Source organism: Polistes canadensis, unplaced genomic scaffold, assembly GCF_001313835.1.
Source record: "Polistes canadensis isolate GaletaPanama2010 unplaced genomic scaffold, ASM131383v1 scaffold_57, whole genome shotgun sequence".
In the NCBI taxonomy this organism is placed as follows: Eukaryota; Metazoa; Arthropoda; class Insecta; order Hymenoptera; family Vespidae; genus Polistes; species Polistes canadensis.
Window position 1 is genome coordinate 186,444 of NW_014569604.1, and position 14,002 is coordinate 200,445.

General features: G+C 30.8%; 1 protein-coding gene across 5 annotated transcripts in view; it reads right to left on the bottom strand.

Annotated features, from left to right (window-relative positions):
• Positions 1 to 11,768, bottom strand: part of LOC106785786 — a 42,874-nt gene extending 31,106 nt beyond the window's left edge. Inside the window, exons 1-7 of one of the 5 annotated variants that reach the window (XM_014746510.1) lie at positions 11,717 to 11,768; positions 9,437 to 9,995; positions 8,749 to 8,939; positions 8,341 to 8,494; positions 8,028 to 8,259; positions 6,768 to 7,006; positions 2,736 to 2,948 (exon numbers count right to left, since the gene is read on the bottom strand). In XM_014746510.1, the coding sequence (XP_014601996.1) occupies positions 2,736 to 2,948; positions 6,768 to 7,006; positions 8,028 to 8,259; positions 8,341 to 8,494; positions 8,749 to 8,939; positions 9,437 to 9,994 (1,587 nt within the window). In that variant the 5' untranslated portion in view covers position 9,995; positions 11,717 to 11,768. Of the gene's footprint in view, positions 1 to 2,735; positions 2,949 to 5,723; positions 5,845 to 6,767; positions 7,007 to 8,027; positions 8,260 to 8,340; positions 8,495 to 8,748; positions 8,940 to 9,436; positions 9,996 to 11,716 lie in introns of those variants that run through there. The other 4 variants (XM_014746511.1, XM_014746514.1, XM_014746513.1 and 1 more) reach the window with 4 other exon arrangements.
• Between the last annotated feature and the right edge of the window lie 2,234 nt (positions 11,769 to 14,002).

Here is a 14,002-nt window from a genome sequence, read left to right on the forward strand (position 1 = left end):
ATAAAATACTATTTTTGTAATAATTATATTTAAATTATTTTATATACGCTTTCTATAAAATACAAACCATATATATTTATATAATTATTTCCCGTTTCTTATTTTTCTCTTCTTACGATTTAATTAAACAATATCTATTTAATGTTAACGTGTATATACATTTTACTATTACCTGACAACCATATGTACATAAGAAGTCTTTTTAATTCGTCCCCCATTATTTAAAATTAAATATCGCAATCGCGCAATAAAACAATACTTGTCTTCGTTTATTCTATATAAAAAAAAAAAACATTTCCTTATCTTATCTTCATTACCGATCGAATCAATTGCTTCTCGTCGTAACATTTACGAGATACCAAAATCTTATCGCGCCTTTGAATGATTTTAATTTCTTTTTTTTTTTAGTTTTTATGCCCAGAAAAATAAAACAACTAAATAACAAAAATCAAATAATAATAATAATGATAACGTGATTAATATAGAAAAATGATACTTCGAAAGTAAACAGGTAAGTATCACCTACGCACACTACGTACCCCCCTCCCCTCTCTTTCGTGTCTTTTAACGAATACTGCATTTCCTTTTCTTTTCTTTTTTTTTGCATTTTTTATATACACATATTTTTCGTTCAATTTTTTTGTCTTAATTTTTTTCTTATTTCCTATACTATTTCATTCCTTCTTTTTATTCTTCTTCTTCTTCTTCTTGGGTAGGCGGGAGTCAGTGTCGTAAGGTCGTAGATACGATAAGGGGGAAAAGGGGAAAGGGGGAAGGGGGGAAACATTGGCGTTGTGTGGAAGGATCACGCCCGACACAGCTCGTATAATACCGGTTTGTTAGATTACATGAGAACGTGCAGGAGATCTCCCTGACAGAATAAGAAAAAAAGAAAGAAAAAGAGGAAGGGTTGAAGGGTGGGAGGAAGGGTGGGGAATCATCCTCCTCCTTCTCCTCCTCCTCCTACTCCTCCTCTTTCGACCTGTTACACGTGAACCGTTCTGTCGTTTTCTCTCTGCACACAAATCTGTCGTCTTTCACGGAACGTGGTTCCGTACACACAGACACAGACACATACATACATATATTTATACTCTTAAACTCCCTCACTCATTTATCTATACGTATAATATAAAGAGAGAGATAGGGAGATGTAAAAAAAAAAAAAAGGGTGTATATGATCGTTAAGAATACGAGATACAAAAGTGTATCGTTTTACGAGAAATTTATACCAAGGTTGAAATTTTGTAAGAGAGGAAATAAGGAAGAAGAATGAGTAGTGAGTAAGAGAGAGAGAGATGCACTGAATAGACGTAATACTATGTTAATTTAACAACAACAAAATAAATAATATTGTATTATATTCTTCTTATTTGTGTACTTGTGTGCTAAAATTATATCAGATTTTTAATATTTTCTTTTAAATACATTAAACACGTATCTTATTACGTGTATATATATACACATATATATATATATATATATATATATATATTAGATTCTCGATAATATTAAAGTCCTTAAGCGAATATGTGTGTGTGAGTCTGCGAGTCTGCGGTAAGTGTCAGATTATTCTTTTTGTTTTTTTTATGGGTAACCCAATGGTGGTTCATTAATCGTTCTCACCGGTCTACCGACCGCAACGAACTAATCCTTTGAAAGAGAACAAAAATTTTGTTAAAATAAATAAATAAATAAAAAAATACACACACCAGCTAGCCAGCCAGCCAACGCATCTCCTCTACTTCTACTTCTACTTCTACTTCTACTTCTACTTCTTTTTATTCTTATTCTTATTCTTGTTCCTCTTCTTATATGTGGCACCGTAGAATGAGAAAACTTTCAAGAAGGAGAGGTAACCCGTGGCCGCATACGAGAAACGCGGTTTAAATTTATCCTTCGTTGAACGTTTCGCCGAATTCGTTTTGCTCGATGGGATGGATACCTAAAACGTTTGTACGGTTTCGAGAGGACTCGGAAATAGCTATAGACTTATTCTCTCTCTCTCTCTCTCTCTCTCTCTTTTCGTTCTCTTCGCAAACTCAACTCAACTCAACTCAACTCAATTCTCCCGAAATATCTAACCACTATGGACTTCGGTATATAACCGAAAGCTCCTACTTACGTAGAGGTACATAATGTATGCGTCTACATGATGCGAGTTTCCTCCCACCCCACCCCCTCCCCCTACTTCTTCCATCATCCCCCTTTTTCCCTCCTGTTACCGTCGTGTCTACACGTCAAACGCCTTTCATCTTTCTCAACACGCTCGTAGAATATATTTTCGACTTGCGATCATCTTCTCTTTGTTACCTGTTTTTTTTTTGTTCTGTTACTTACGTTACCGGTCAATCGTTAGCTTTGTACTCGCAAATATATTACAATATTCCGATTGTTATCAATTTAATTCGATTTTAAAAAGTTTGTTTCAATCTCTCGATTGTTGAAATATATATTGTTTTGTTTAAACGTAATGAAAATGTAACATTTCGATACTTAAATTTAACACGGGAATCATTAATTTATATCATTTAATAATACAAGTATTTTCGTAATTATTTCCGAATTGTTTCTTTAGGAATAAAATTTAAAAAAAAAAAGAAGAAGCAAGAAACTTTTGGGATTGATTATTATCAATTATTATGTTATAAATGTATAAAATAATTGATTATCAACGAATGACACACACACACACACACACACACATTTCGTAGAATAAATGATAATCCTCTTACCTGTAGCAACGCGATAACCAAACGCGTTTCTCCACTTTGCACAGCTATAGTACTTATGGTAGTAGTAGGTGTACTCCCGGTAGTAGTAGAATTCTGTTCCTGCGAATGTTCTTTATCCTCAGGAATCATTAACGAATCTTCAACAGATCCTTCCGGACTTTTGTCCATAGTTTCCCTCGAATCGTGTCCGTCCACCATTTTCCCTGTTATCGCCTTTTTGTTTTTTTTTATTTCGTTTTTGGTTTTTTATTTAATCGACACACGATGTGGGTGAGGAACAAAAAATAAAAAAAAAGAACACACATTTATATATATAAAAAAATATAAAGAAAATAATCGTGGCATCGATTTAGGTTAATCCTTTTAATTGGAAAAGACATTGAATAATTTTAACGGTTAAGGTTAAGAACGAACGATAACTATCAGGCTATATGCCAGCAAAACCACACTCAGAGTCCTCAAACTCACTCTCTTTATCTCTATCTCTATCTCTTTTTCTCTCTGTGTGTGAATATAATATGCACATTTAAGTATATCTCTTTCACGGTTCGTATATTTAATTCGCACGTGATATTTACTATACTTTTATTATTATTCTCTATCCCTACGTAAATTTTATATTCAACATTTTCCATATATTATTTTAATAAAAATTATTCTATAAGGAAACAATTACTATAATTCCGAAAAGAAAGTATGAAAACGTACTGAAAGTGTATCCCTACGATTTAACGATTAGATATCTCTCCCGGAGACTTTAACGCCCGCACTATTTAAATGTCAGGATCGAGAATAGTAAAAGCTTTAAGTTAAAATTCATTATACATATATATATATATATACATATATATATATTTTCTTTGACGAAATTCAAAATGAAGTTCTCCTAGACTTAGTTCCAGCGATTAACATTAATTTTGGCATTAGGCCAAGTCGCGTTCACGCGAATTCCGGGCTGCGGGGGGAGGGCTGGCTAAGCAGGGGCAGTTGATACACACGAGCACGTACTATGTATGTATGTATGTATGTAAGAAACGTGTGTTCTCTTCTCATCGCCTACGAAAGAATGTTCTTCTTCGTGTAGAATATAGAATGCTGTGTATCCCTTAATCATAGCGTTTAAAATAGACATAACCGAATCTTATTCCAACTTTCAGCCAATCTCACGAGTTTTACACGTTAATTTGTGTTTTTCGATTAGAATTGTTGTTTATTCTTCTTCCTATTCTTTATTTTTAGGAAAGGGGGCAAGGTTTTTTCTCGTTAATGTTCGTTAATTTTTCTCGTGATGTAATACTTGTGTATGTGTGTGTGTGTAATGGATGAGATTAATGAATAAAATCGATAAAAGCTCGGCATACGACAGACCACGACTCGTCGTCGTTATGTTTATACATTATGGGTATATCTTTCTATAGTGACGTCACCGACACGGACGAACGAATGGGAGGATAAAACCGGACTGACTGGTGGCGTTCTCCGAACAAGAAGTACACCACATCGAAAGCTCCAATCGGACGACGACTATCGGGGAACTTGAAGTATAAAAAAAAAAATTAAATTATTCTTCCTATTCGCGATAGTTGTACGCATTGATATTTTCTTATCTCTTAAAAAATAAAAGAAAAAAAAAAAAAAAAGTTAAAATAATATATAATATATATAAAATGTTGAAAATAATAATTAATTGTAAATATTTTGAAAAGGGAACGATCTGTACGAGAATCTTATGCGAATTTATCGTAAGATATGTGCTTTAACGAACGTTCTTCTGTTTAACGACCGGAACGTTACGTCGGATGCATACAAGTAATTGCACGTAATCTAATAATTAATATTCATGGGGCGTCACTGATTAATTAAGACCCGCTGTCTCATTATGTATATGTATATAAGAAGTTGTTCAACCTATCGCAAATCGTAATAATGTGTCGGTTTTAACGATCATATTTTCCTCCCCCGATCTTTTATTATTCCTTACGTTTTCTTATCGTTTATATTTATATTATTCAACTGTCACGTATGTATATGAAAATTTATCGAATAAATGGGGAGACGGGAGGAGGGGGTGGGGGGATACTATTATCGAAAAAACGAATAAAAGAAAGAGATTGAATAATCCGTTGGAAATAATATAAATTTTGGCTGCCTCGGGGTTTTTTGTTTTGCGTAATTTGTTGACTATGCGTTTAGTCATAAGATAAAATGAATTATTTGTATCTTCTTTTGCCAAAGTTAAAACGACGACGGTAGTAAGAGTTAAGTCATTGGATAAAAATGACGAGAGAGATGGTAAAACACCGTCGACACGTGACTTATTGTTTTAACGTGACACCGTTGAGTTAGGCCCCTATGGAAATTCAATGATAATTCTCTTACGTGATTGTAATTTACTTTTCATCTACTAAACGGTAAAATAAATTTCGATGTTAAAAATGAATAATGATCGGATCCAATAATCCCCCCTCGCTTATGTCTCATTTATAATTTATTATGTAAAGAAAAATTGGTGTACAACCTTTGATTAAAAGATAGTATATTTTAAAAGAAAAAAAAAATAATACGGAATCAAAACTTGATTACGACAGCAACGGTATATATTTATAAATGATCGAATAATTTCTACTACTGATAGGAATATAATCGGTTATAGACTATGAACAAAATTTAAACTTATAAAAATATAACAACGAGAAAAAAAAATCAATGAAAATATGTAAAACGAAATAGGAAAGTTTTAAAAAAAAAAAAAAACAAACGATTCGAACGAGAATCGCACATTCGAAATTATCGTTAAAAAATATTCTATAATTATTAATGTATTTAATAAAAACGTTCTCGATATATAAATGATCTAAAAAAACAAGAAAATCTATTTTTTCCAATTTTGAATTAATATTAAATGTTAGTAATTATATATTTGAATTCAATGGCACGCAAGAAAAAAAAAAAAAAAAGAAAACAAAAAAAGGAATAGCGAGAAATCACCTAAATCGATCCACGTTCAAGCAACAATGTCGACAATGTTAACAACACTCGTGTGACACATGTCACGAACATGTCACGTCACCGACAGATCTAGCACGGAGGCCAAGCTGAACCGAGACTAAAAGATCCGAACTTTTCGAACGGCTTCAAAGCTTACAGTCAAGAACCGAGCACTACCGATCGTTGCCGATTATCATCGAAGATTACCCGAACAAATACGACGACTTACGACGGCGGTGAATTTGAAAGGGTTAAACGAAAAAAACGTGCACCCCTTTTGTTTCAATTTAATTCCATAATAATCAAAATTAAAATTCATTACTTACCTTCGATATATCATATATATATATATACGCATGCAATAATAAATCGCAAATATCTCCGTGCAGAAACAAATACAAATTTTCTTTGGGTATATATTTAATATACGATACTTTTTATTTACAACAACAACAAAAGTAATCATTAATTCATGCAATAAAGTTTTGAATTCTGTCATTTTAATCAAAATTCCAACTATGAATCTTTTTCCATTAGAATTGTTTTTTAAATTTGTATGATATAATATATTATATTGTATTACGTGGGATCGTATTTCGATTCATGTAACTTCGTTTAGAAAAATCATCATCAAATTGATACGAGCATATTAAAATGATATTAATAATCAATTAAATAATCAAAATCGTCGATATATATATATATAAACAATATTTATTTTATTTCGTTTAATTTTTCGAAATCTTGTATCATCCGTAAATAATTAAAATTTAGATTAAGAATAAATGTAAAAAAAGAAAAAAAAAAAAAAAGAACTTGTCACACAAATCGGATTAATCAGCTTGGATTAGCTAAAGCCAGACGACGACGATTCTCATTTGCCAAAGCAACGGATGTTATTTCGGCAAATTTGGAGATACCGGAAGTCGTAACGTCGTAAACAGCGAAGCATGCAGCTTCGTGTGCGCAACTACAACTGCAGCAATCGATCGAAGAATTTTTATCAACGTTTTTCACAACGACATCCTCGATCGAACGACTCACCTTCCTTGCATTTTCCAAAAACTCTTCACCCTCGAGATCATCTTTATCTCGTTTCGTTGGTGACATCTCGATACCACTATCCTCGTGATGTCTCGTATATGTTTTAATAATCGAACAAATATTTTTCGTTTCCTTGCTAATAATTTGCGATTTTTCTTCGTCGATTGTTGTTGTTTCCTTCTTCGTTGTTGTATTAAACGGAATTTTCTTCGATTCCTCTTTAGGTTGCTCGGATAAATCTAAAAATCATATTACACACACATATATACGATTAAAAATTAAATATTAAACTATTTATTTTTTAATTATTTTTATCTTAATTTATTTAAAAGTTATACGTTTGAGATTTGATTGAACAAAAATATTGATAAATGTTACTCACGGAATATCATTTCTAATTATACTTTATATTATATAATAGAGTTAAATAATAATATACTTTTGTTTTAAACAATTATTACATGAACGAGAAAAAAACAACGATAAAATACAACAACAAAAATATATAATCTTAAATTGCATTTAAGTTATCACTGATCAGAAATGTTAAAACAATCTAAAATATTAAATATAGTACAGTATACCATGGTCAATTTATCTTAATTAATCTATAATTAATCGAAAGGAATGTATATTATTGTCTAAAAGCACTATGTATACCTTGCAAGCACCGTGCTGTTCGAAATCCACCGTTAGACTGGTTCATTGTTCTCTATGAAAGTTCTTTTATTCAATGTTGTTTATATGACTCTTTCCAAATAATGAAATTCTATTTATTACTAATATTATTCCCATTACACACATGCGTGCAACATATACACAGTGCTTTTAGACAATAATACACATTCCACCCCTTCCTTCGATTAATTAATAATTATTTTAATATATACTCTAATGCACTCTATTTATATTATAGCAAAATTTTATCCACGAAATCATCACTGCTCAGAAGTGTTAAAATAATTATATAAAAATGAAAAAAAAAAAAGAAAAAATACTAATATCAATGCATTGAACTTATATTCCATACTTTTAAACAACAATATACATCTTCTTTCGTTTAATTATCGATCAATTAATATTTTATGATAAAACTTTTTGTTTTTTTAATAGATTCATAAAAATTTGTACTGCACATTGGGGCTTTGTTTTTTGTTTTTTTTATTATAGAAATATATCGACTCGTACTACTTTTCGAAAATAAAACTGATATAATATGATGAAAACTTATTAATAAAAAAAAAAGATTATCCAACGTACCTTTGACAGAAGTGACATCGATATCATCTCGATCGATACCATTTAATTTTGTATTCTCATCTTCGATTAAAGTATGATTCGAATCTTGCATCTTTTTAATATCAACATTTTGTCTATGATCTTCCAAGGTGTTTGAGGTAACTTTATAAGATGCCACCCCTAAATGAGTGTCGTGCGAGACACGTAAAGTAGTCGTTTCCGTGACCTCTTTTACGATCTTTCCAGATTTTTCCTGCGATAAACTCGAGATATTATTCTGTTGCTACTTTTAAAGTATTTAAAAATAGAAACTCTTCTGCGATTAAACTCTTACCTCCGTACTCTTTTCGATGGTAACGATTTTTCCTATAGGTACCAATCCTGTTTTTTCTTCTTCAATTTTCGAACTTTGCAAAGATAAATCAGATTTTTCTATTTCCACTGGTATTATTATTTCTTGTTCTTTCATAGATTCTTCCGGTTTCCACCTAAATTAGTTAAAACAATATATTATATTTTTCAAATTATATATAAATTAAATTAAATTATCTCTCAAACATATGTATTTAATAAATATCTTATCATGTATATGTAATGTATTTATGTATTTAATAAATATCTACATTCTTATATATTTGTCTCACTTTTTTTCTTCAACGCAAAATACCACCAAAAGGTGATGAATATATTTTTCATTTTTACATGAATAGAATAGATATGAAAAATCAATTTTAATTTTTACCAAGGTGTGGTAGAAGAGGTTGTTATAGGTATTACTGATGAAACTATAGGATCTTCGCATTCCGGAGTTGTCACGAAAGATTCACTTCTAGATCTTGTCGTAGGCGTGACCGAACATTCCGTAGCTGTCACGTAACCGTCAACATTGACATCTTCGGTCGTGTTCTCTTCGTTAAATTTTTCAACATCCTCCTAAAAAACAAGATTACATAATGTAGTATTTTTCGAAATTAATTATTACAAAATGAGACATTTAGTATAAAGCTACCATTTTGATATAATATCATTTACAAATTTCCACAAATAATAAATCCGAAATAATGTCAAATTTCCATTCGAACAAATTCAATGACCTAAATAAATATCCTTTAAAATTCGCAGGGATGAAACACGCGTGACGCGCGTGCTGTTTTTAATCAAACAAAATGATCTAATGATTTTTTAAAAGTATAAATATTACGTCCTACTGTAACTTTTTAATCAGTATTGTACATAAAAATAATCTATAATCGTGAATAAAATTATAAATAAGATTTTGTTTATGTATGTGAAATATTGAAACGAAAAAGATACTGATAAATTTGATTTATCTAAAAAAAAAAAAAAAAAACAAATAATCGACAAATAAAATGGTAACTTAACAATACTTATATCCCAGCTTCGTGCATTTAATTGAATTATCAACTTACGATATCTTGTTTTTTTTCAATAGTATCATCGGTGATCATTGACGAGATGTTTGAAGCCATAGTCGATGGAAAACTACCAGAAGGAATGGACGAAACTGCCGATGAAGTTTTAGTATCTTCAACATGCGAGACTATAGCTCCAGACGACGACGACGACGATGATAATAATCCAAAATTAGAAACAGTTAAATTGGACACATCGGCGGCAGGGTTTGCACCGATCAAAGTTGAAGTAAAATCATTCGTAGAAACAAATGTAGGAATTATTTCACCGATGGGTTCAGTAATGATCGATGAAGTTGTCGTAGTGGTTGTACTGGATTTAGTTAAAACAATTGGAGACGTGGTACGTGCTAATGTCGTAGTTGTTGATGTTAAAGTTGATGAAATCGGTAATGCCGAGGTTGGTATCGGTACAGGTTGAGTCCTTGCTCCAGCTTCGCACAATTTTGCATCCAATTTTTCAGCTAACCGTGTTACTTCTGCCAACTTAGCCGAAATTGCTTCGACTGCTGTTAAGTTAACTGCTTTGCCCGAAGCATCCTCGGCTTCGGACATTCTACAAAGTGATAAATATCATGTTTATAATACTTTGGCTTGGTATAAAAAGATTTGACTGCGTCTTATGTTGTTTTCAGTTACGTTTAAAAAAAAAAGATAGAATAGAAAAGAAAAGAAAAATAGTTTCGAGTAATCTTTCAACAACGAGTCGATAAATAGATATATAAATAGGACACCACAAATAAAATACTCTAACATTAAATTATTTCTATATTATAATGATAGGAAAAAACGTATCAATGAGTTTTCCTTTTAAAGATGAATTTCAATCAAATTCAAAATCTATTCATCTATTTTTATTCCTTTTTAACATCCAATCATTCGATAAATGTATACAAATAGGAAAACTATTGATCTATAATTATCCGTATGTAAATTGTTTAAATATAAATAATAGAAAACCAATTGAAGTTTGAAGAAAATGAATGCGAAAACAATTCCGATCATCACCTCTTCCTAACTTTCAAACCTATCGAATCTGTTTTCAATTGATATATTTAGATACGCTAATACCGACTAGGATAAAACGTCAAATTTTAGTGATTACGTAAGAAATACAACGACGACAACAGTGACAGCCCGCCATGATGGCACATCCTCGGCCAGATGGTTATTCCAATGTGGGACGAAGTTCTAATTTCGGGGGAACAGATACGACCGTCTGCAATACCAACCAATTCTACGTATATCTCAATCGTGTGTGCCCATTTTTAATCTATACACGCCATAAATTTATCGTTTATATTACCAACGTTAGGAAAAATTATTATAAAATGATATTTAAGATTTAAACGTCAACGTACGGTTTCAATCGTTTTCCCCATCGTTCATTCGATTCGTGGAAAAATGCCAATAAGATTTTCAAAACTTTAAACGATCATACACACAATCATATTATAATAATAATAATAATCTATTCGCAATAGAAAAATATCTGAAATGAATGTATAATATTTTCTTTTTGTTTTTTTTTTATATATATATAATCAGAATCATTCGAATCGTTAATTAATAGAGGGAAAAATCGATTGAAAAATTTCTGACAATTTTATGTAAACGCAAGAAAATGTATTTTTGTTATCTACACGATTGCATCGATACAAATTCGTGACGATTTTCTAAAGAAATTTTAACGAAAAAATATACTTTTTAATTGAAATATTTTAAATTATATTTATAAATCGGCACGAGATCTTTACGAACGTAATTCTAAATATTTGACTACAATAATTCGTAAAACAATATCATATATATATATATATATACGATTGAAGAAGTGTTAAAACAAAATACGATAAAATAAACTCCTGACCACTATCTGGTTGAGTTATTTTTTGACCATGACCGTCCTGTGAAATAGAACGTGTATATATTTCTATGAATACTGTTCTTGAAATGTGTTAACGATGCGCGACTGTCCCATATTCGTCGAGCCAAGAACATATATGAGAAACATCAAAAGATAGTTGAATTAGTTTGATACACGTGTTCGATCTAATTCACACGAATCTCTTTCACGTTTCTAACAATTCGAACATATCCTAATTTTTAATAGGCTAATAAATAATATTATTTAAATATATCTATAACAAATTTTTAATAGAATTTCACATTAATGAATGAAACATTCGATAACGAATAAAAGAAAGGGGTGAGCCAACTGAATTAAAGGGGGGGGGGGAAAAAAAAACATCTTTCGTTAGGTTTGATGTAACTCACATGAACAACCGGTCATAAGATGTAGCCTATCCGTTCGACGAGCAGCCATAAACTGACACACCCGTCTCTCTTAAAAACGGTGCTAACCGCCAACTTGGACCAACCACTTCGTCCCCGCACCATCTTTGCCTCTTTCAATTTATATTCAATTTTATCTTCCTCGGCCACTCAAGTTTTATTTACGAAAAGTCGCGTAAGAATAATACGAAGTATACTACTACTACTACTACTACTACTACTACCCCCCCCACAGGTTTATTGAATTAACCCAATTGCACGATCCTTGGGTTTACGTTTTCTGTTGTTTTATTTTTTTTGTTTTTTTTTTTTGGACTAGTGACATCAACATATCAATTGATAACGTTGCGAAATATTTTTGTTCTTGTATTGTTTGTTGTTTTTTAAGAACTGTTACGTTGATCATTGGTAATCATAATGCCTTGAACTTTTGACAATTGTAATAATAGTTGAATGTGAAAATTAACAATTAGTATACATTTTGAACAATTATAAATTTTAATTGGAACACGTAGAAAATGAAAGATTCTTGAATAATAAAAATACTATTCTATAGGTATCCAAAACGAAACATTTGATTTCGACGTGACAATCAAAGTGTTAATAATAATAATAATAATAATAATAATAATAATAATAATAATAATTTGACGAATCGTCGATTCGTTGTCGTACTTGCCGTTGATGGCACACAGGTTCCTTCAATCTGGTCCTCAAAAGACGTCCCAATCTGACCATACGACCAACATCCAACAAAAGTTTTTCCCGATCACCCAAGATATCTCTTATCTCAGCTCTGGCACGACACTCGCTAACAAAATCTTCATTTTTTCTGGCACGTTTTAAAGATCCAACTATGTCGATCAAATCTCGCAATTTCGAACAGTGCTAAAAATTTCATAAAAAAAAAAAAAAAATATTAATATTTATCAATAACCCAAATTTTATGTGTTTTTTTGTATCATTTGTTTACATACATCCTCGACGCTTCTATGAAAAACTGCGCACACTCGTAGCCTAATTAATTGTTCCTGACCAGCTAAACGTAATTGTTTCCAGGTTTGACGTAATCTAGATAACAAATTAACGTTGTTGTCCAATGGCAATCTGCAAGACAATCTCAACACTCGTGCACCGTTTATCAATTGACAACCGTATTCAAAAGTACCCTGTAAAAAATACGAATGAAAAATTGTGTTTAAACGAACAAATTTATCAATTATATTTATTTCTAACTCTTGCCTGAGCAGTTGCCTGAAAGGATTGATGTTGCTCCTTTTGTGATTGTATTTCACTGGTGTTACAACCAACTTCCATTAAATTTTGAAATAGAACGTTGAATAAATCGTTTAACCATTTAACTGCCTACGAAATATTATTCTTCCCATAAATGAAATTACAAAATAGGAATTATATTGAAATTATTTTATTAATTATGGTTTACCTGTTCTGCATCGTTCTCGTATGTATGTATCAAAGAAATTTGTTTCAAAGTTAATTTCTGCAATTCCACGCTGTCATTGAAAATATTTTTCCTAGCAATCGTTGCATCCAAAATATCACGTACATTGACGATATCCTCGCCATAATCAACGTGAACGTCCCTTCCTAAAGCATCTTTGACAGGCATCGATAAAATATCAGAAAGTTTTTCACCCTCTTTCACAAGTTCATGTTCTAATTCTTCTACAAAATACATCAAATAATACGATTAAAATTTGTTACATTTGTTATACACAAAATCGAGAGGAACGTTTGTTTATAACGTTATTTAAATTTTTATAATAAAATATTTTTAAAGATCTAATATAAACTAAAGTTATTAAACATTACTATAAATATATGATTGTTATTACAATATTGTTACAAATTGAAAAGAAACCTACTATGATTTTATGATTAATTGAATTTTTTTATTAACGAACTCTTAATAAAATTAATTAATTTGTTTGAATAAAAAATTACTATTAATATACCGATGACTTAATACTAATTACAGTAATTACATTTCATCATAATTATTATTTCATACGATTTCATATTTACCCAATGCCAATTGATTCTTTTCCAGCATGAGTAATTTCAAACTAGCTTGAGAGAAATCATGAGTCGTGTTTGTCATCACCAGTTTGTCAAAAACTTCGCTCGTCTTGTCGAAGTACTAATTTAAAAAAAAAAAAAAAAAAAAAAAAAAAAAAAAAAAAAAAAAAAAAAAAAGAAATTAACGAAATAAAATATTTTCTCTTTCCCTTTGTGTTGAAATATTTA